A 6,000-nucleotide genomic window follows, 5' to 3' on the forward strand; every position below is an offset into this window, starting at 1 on the left:
ATTGTGGACGTGTGGGGCGTCGCATTGTCCTGCTGGAATTGCACAGGTCCGTCGGAATGCATGATTAAAATGAATGGATGTAGGTGATCAGACAGGATGCTTACGTACGTGTCATCTGTCAGAGTCGTATCTAGACGTATCAGGGGTCCTATATCACTGCAACTGTATACTCCCTACACCATTATAGACCCTCCACCAGCTTGAACAGTTCCCTGCTGACATGGAGGGTCCATGGATTCAAGAGGTTGTCTCCATACCCGTACACATTCATCCGCTCGATACAATTTGAAATGAGACTCGTCCGCCCAGGCAACATGTTTCCAGTCATCAACAGTCCAACGTAGATGTTGTCGGGCCCAGGCGAGGCATAAAGCTTTGCGTCGTGCAGTCATCTAGGGTATAGGAGTGGGCCTTCACATCGAAAGCCCATATCGATGACGTTTCGTTGAAGGGTTCGCACGCTGACACTTGTTGATGACCAAGCAGTGAAATCTGGAGCAGTTTGCGGAAGGGTTGCATTTCTGTCACGTTGAACGATTCTCTTCAGTTGTCGTTGGTCCCGTTCTTGCAGGATCTTTTTCCGGCCGCAGCGATGTCGGAGATTTGATGTTTTTCCGGATTCCTGATAGTCACAGTATACTCGTGAGTGGTAGTACGGGAAAATCCCCACTTAATCGCTGCCTCGGAAATGCTGTATCCCATCGCTCGTGCGCCGACTGTAACACCGCGTTCAAACTTTCTTAAATCTTGATTACCTGCCATTGTAGCACTAGTAACCGATCTAACAACTGCGCCAGGCACTTGTTGTCTTATATAGGCGTTGCCGAGCGCAACGCCGTATACTGCCTGTTCACATATCTCTGTTTTAAATATGCATGCCTGTACGAGTTTCTTTGGTTCTTCAGTGTATACTGGTGTCCCGACACTTTTAATCAGATAGTATATCTGCTATCCTTCCCAGTGTTAAAATTTTGATTGCTATCGGTGTATTTATTGACGTGTTGCAGGGCACTTCACGCAGCTGGTGTGGGCGTCGACGACGCACGTGGGGCTGGGCAAGGCGCGGTCGCGCTCTGGCAAGGTGCTGGTGGTGGCGCACTACCGGCCGGTGGGCAACGTGTCGGGCCTGTTCCAGCAGAACGTGTTCCCGCCGCTGGCGCTGCCGCAGCCGCAGGCGCCGCCGCCGCAGACGCCCGCCGAGGCGCGCCGGCGCACGCGCAGCCGCCGGCGCGACGACTCGGACAGCGAGTCCGGCTCGGCGAGCGAGTCGAGCGCGTCGGCCAACGCCTCGTAGCGGCTGCTGGGGGCCGTGCGCGGCACGCCCCTAGTCGCCGCCCTGCGAGCAGCGGGTGCGTACCTGCGCGCTGCCTCTGCCCAATCCGACTACTTTTATACCACTATTCAATAGCACCGTGTAAGTAGAAATCTCCTGCACCATTTCCGAGTGCTTCACTTCTGCTCGCTTCCTTAGATTTACGTACACAAACACAACGCTAGTTTTTAGGTATACAGCGCACGAGCTGGTAACTTCTGTACTGTGCATGAGTCGCTATTGTACGAAATCTAGGTGGCTCTTGCTGCACAACCTGGATCCGAGGCAACAGCTTCTTCGACACTTAAACGAGAATCTGGACACGATACACTGACGATGCAAATGCATCTATAAACTACAGGCGTAGGATATTGCAGTGCCTGTGTTATTCCGAATTACAATGCAATGTTCTTTTGGACATGCATGCATGTCCAAAGGAACAGAAAATGGTTCAAATGGCTCTAAGTACTATGGGACTTAACATCTGAGATCATCAGTCCTCTAGACTTAGAACTACTTAAACCTATCTAACCTAAGGACATCACACACATCCATGCCCGAGGCAGGATTTGAACGTGCAACCGTAGCAGCAGCGCGGTTCCGGACTGAAGCGCCTAGAACCGCTCGGCCACCGCGGCCGGCAAAGGAACAGACACTACGGCGACTACAGCCGGTACGAAATACATCAAATATATTCGCAATTTCGAATGTGGACAACCGTCAGCTGTATAATGGAATGACGACAATGAAACTTTGGGGCGGACCGGGAGTCGAACCCACATTTCCCGCTTATCGCGGGCGGTCGCCTTACCATTAGGCTACCCGAGCACGACTCACGGCCAGACCCAAACTATGCGTAGGAACACTGCGTCGTAATTCGGAATAATACAGTCGCTACAATATAGTATTTATCCGCCGCCGGCCGAAGTGGCCGTGCGGTTCTAGGCGCTGCAGTCTGGAACCGCGAGACCGCTACGGTCGCAGGTTCGAATCCTGCCTCAGGCATGGATGTGTGTGGTGTCCTTAGGTTCGTTAGGTTTATCTAGTTCTAAGTTCTAGGGGACTAATGACCTCAGAAGTTGAGTCCCATAGTGCTCAGAGCCATTTGAACCATTTTTTTTATTTATCCGCCCACACAGGGCAAGCGACTTTCACGTAAAATATCTCATCTGTACGAGACTATACGTCGTGTATGTACGAGTACAGGCTATTGACGCATGGTTTATGACATGTGGAAGATTGGGTCTAGCCGTGAGTCGTGCTCGGACAGCCTAATGGTAAGGCGACCGCTCGTGAAAAGCGGGAAATCCGAATCCGAGTCTTGGTCCGGAACAAATTATCATTGTCGTCATTCCATTATACAGCTGATGGTTGTCCATATTCTGAATTGCAAATACATTTTATATACTTTGTAACGGCTGTAATCGCCGCAGTGCCTCTTCCTGTGGACACATACGTGTCCAAAGAAGCATTGCATCGTAATTCAGAGTAACAAAGGCACTCCAATATCGCATTTATCCGCTGACACCAGGCACGGAATTTCACGCAAAATGTCTCGCCTGTACGAGAATATACATAATCGATGTACGAGTACAGGGTGTAGACACATTGTTGACGAAATAGGGAAGTTTGGGTTTGGCCGTGAGTCGGATAGCCTAATAGTTGCCTGCACGGTAGCTCAGCGTGCACGGTCAGAGAGCTGGCTGGTCTCTGTAATAAAAAAAACTGAGTGACAGGATCAACAACGAACTTCAACGGATGTCATTTGACGTCCGCTACTACAAAATACAAAGAACAATAACGAACAAATTTACAACAAAAAAAGGATGGTAAGGCGACCGCTCGCAATAGGCGGGAAATCGGGTTCGAATCCCGGTCCAGCACAAATTTTCATTGTTATTCCATTATACAGCTGATGATTGTCCATATTCGCAATTGTGAATAGTTTTCATGAAAAACTACAGGGTCTTTCACAAAACATTCAGTCGATTCCACAAGACTATATCTTCTACATGAATGAAAATAGAAACATCAAATTTATTTTAACTTATCCATAGGTTTGCAAAGTTTTTGTTTTCAAATGAACATTCAGTATCACAAAGATACACAAGATGTTTAACAAAAAGTGTCACATATTAGTTCAGGAGGTAGTGTTGGCCAAATCTAGAACAAAAGTTCCAATATTGATAGGTCCAGAAACCAATACCTGTTGAGCAGAGTTGTAAAAATACAGTAGATAGTCATAAGTAAATGTAGACTATGACAGTTTCCCTGGTAGCCTTCGTCAGTTAAGATCGTAACCGCCTCATCTGTACATTAGGACTTTTGCATACCTGTCGGGCAGTATCTCATTTCCATCGCGCTGTGTGCATATGCGACCAGTCTCTTACTACATTCTCCCAGAAAACGGAAGGGGTAAACCGTCTAGAAACTGAGTGAGGATATATAAAGGGCTGCGTAACCCGTGGAACGTTTATATTCTACATAGTTATCCTTCTGTTATCCTTAAATATAAACAGTATTAATAGCAAAATTGAAATTTTCAATGTTTAATTCTGGTTTTATTCGAAAACCACTGATTTGTAACGTTAAATAGAGGGATTTCGTGGTAAAACTAAAAGAAAACAATACAGATTGATCATATAGCGCTAGGAAGCACAATTACCTAAAAGAAGGGTAAAAGTTAAAAAACGCAAAAAAGAAAACATATCAAACATCGCCTCAGTACCTCGTCGAGCTTATATAAAACGTGTTTCCCTTATTCGGAAACAATTTACATGCTTTCCAAGAATAACAGGAAACTATTGCCTTTGATCATGATGAATAACATTCTATTGAGTCTAAAATGACAACAATAATTATGCAACTTCCTGGCAGATTAAAGCTGTGTGCCGGACCGAGACTCGAACTGGGGACCTTTGCCTTTCGCGGGCAAGTGTTGTAACATCTGAGCTACCCAAGCACGAGTCTCGGTTCGGCACACAGTTTTAATCTGCCAGGAAGTTTCAATCCTACATTTACTACATCATTTATGTACTGTACCAAAATTGCGGGTTGGTTCCCCTTATTCCGCTTCAGTTACACTATGTCGGCGATTCCTGCGCAAAAACTTTTGTCACGTACGCGTACACCATAATCACTCTACCACGCAAGCATTGGGGTTACACTCGTCTGGTGTGAGACGTTCCCGGGAAGGGTCCCTGGGTTCGGTGAGGGGCGGCGGTGGGGTGAGTGGACTGCTGTGGCCTGTTGTGGGGTTGTGTACAACTGCGGGCTACGGCGAGGACGAAGCCTCTCCGTCGTTTCTAGGTCCCTAGTTCCATACAATACAATACAATACAAACATAAATCGGATAGCAAGGAATTATATACATACAATTAAGAGTAATTTTTCTTCCCTATTCTTTGTGCTAGATGTGCACGTCCTCTACGGGACAATATTAAGACGTAAAAAACCATAAAACTTGGCAAATATTATAATAAATTTTCAATCAGTTATTCATAAAATGTGAACATAGAATACAGGTCGTTCAGACAGTAGAACCTATTCCAAACACAGTAACGATTTACAACAAAAAAGACAGACTAGCAGTCCTCATGGTACAGTTTTCGGTGCCTATTGGCGCTGCGCTTCGGTCTGCTAGATGGTTGCCGGCCGTTGTGACGGAGCGGTTCTAGGCGTTTCAGTCCGGAACCGTGTGACTGCTACGGTCGCAGGTTCGAATCCTGCCTCGGGCATGGATGTGTGTGATGTCCTTAGGTTAGTTAGGTTTGAGTAGTTCTAAGTGTAGGGGACTGATGACCTCAGATGTTAAGTCCCATAGTGTTCAGAGCCATTTGAACCATTTTGCTAAATGTTTCTGCCATTGCACACAACATTAGGAATGACGACACGGAATGGACGACCAGGGCAGTTCCCTGTTGTAGGGAACTACCATAGGGACTACCAGAGCTAAGTAAATCGCCGTAAATATTAAAATATGCAGAAGTTGCAGAATCATTCTACTCACTGAGGAGTTTATCCGATTCCTTGCGTTTCGTGACGTAAATCTCCAGTTCTTCTAAAATGTCTAACCGTTTACCTTTTTCAGCATCACGTAAATTTTGTAGTTGTTCATCAGTGCTACCAATATTACGTCCCCCCTTTTATGTATGTAAGCCTAATGCTGTTTTATTACTGGAGTAGGTGTGTTCTTTAAATCTCAAGTCAAAGAGCCTGCCCCTCTGACCGGTATAGCTTCTATCACAGTCACGGTATGCTATTTCATATACCCCAGATTTCCCATATTTATTATTCCAATGTGGCAAGTCACGACTATCTCGTGTTTTTCTACACACATCAAAAAAAGTTTTGCCAGAATCCTGAAGACAGACGTTGACTGTGGATATTGTATCACAGACACAGTCCCTTTGACTGTTCAGAGATGTCACTAAAACCTCCCAAAGATGTAAATAACCATGCATGAGCAGCGCCTATTAGACGGAGGAGGCCCGACAGCCGATCAGTTCCAGTCATTCCACCAGGAAGGAGGTACACGGCTCGTGTTGTCTGTAATTCAACCATGCCTAGACGGTCAATACCGTGGTTCGATCGCGTTCGAATTGTTACTTTGTTTCAGGAAGGGCTCTCAACAAGGGAAGTATCCATACATCTCGGAGTGAACCAAAGCGATGTTGTTCGGACATGG

The 6,000-nt window shown here is 46.3% G+C and overlaps 1 protein-coding gene across 1 annotated transcript in view; it reads left to right on the forward strand.

The window, feature by feature from the left end:
• The window catches only part of LOC126184309 (uncharacterized), a 206,396-nt gene extending 205,102 nt beyond the window's left edge, over nucleotides 1–1,294 (forward strand). The window contains exons 5-6 of the mRNA XM_049926685.1: nucleotides 1,008–1,170; nucleotides 1,222–1,294. Of these exons, the coding sequence (XP_049782642.1) occupies nucleotides 1,008–1,170; nucleotides 1,222–1,294 (236 nt within the window). The remainder of the gene's footprint in view (nucleotides 1–1,007; nucleotides 1,171–1,221) is intronic.
• The last annotated feature ends 4,706 nt before the right edge of the window (nucleotides 1,295–6,000 follow it).

This window comes from Schistocerca cancellata, chromosome 4 (genome assembly GCF_023864275.1).
Source record: "Schistocerca cancellata isolate TAMUIC-IGC-003103 chromosome 4, iqSchCanc2.1, whole genome shotgun sequence".
In the NCBI taxonomy this organism is placed as follows: Eukaryota; Metazoa; Arthropoda; class Insecta; order Orthoptera; family Acrididae; genus Schistocerca; species Schistocerca cancellata.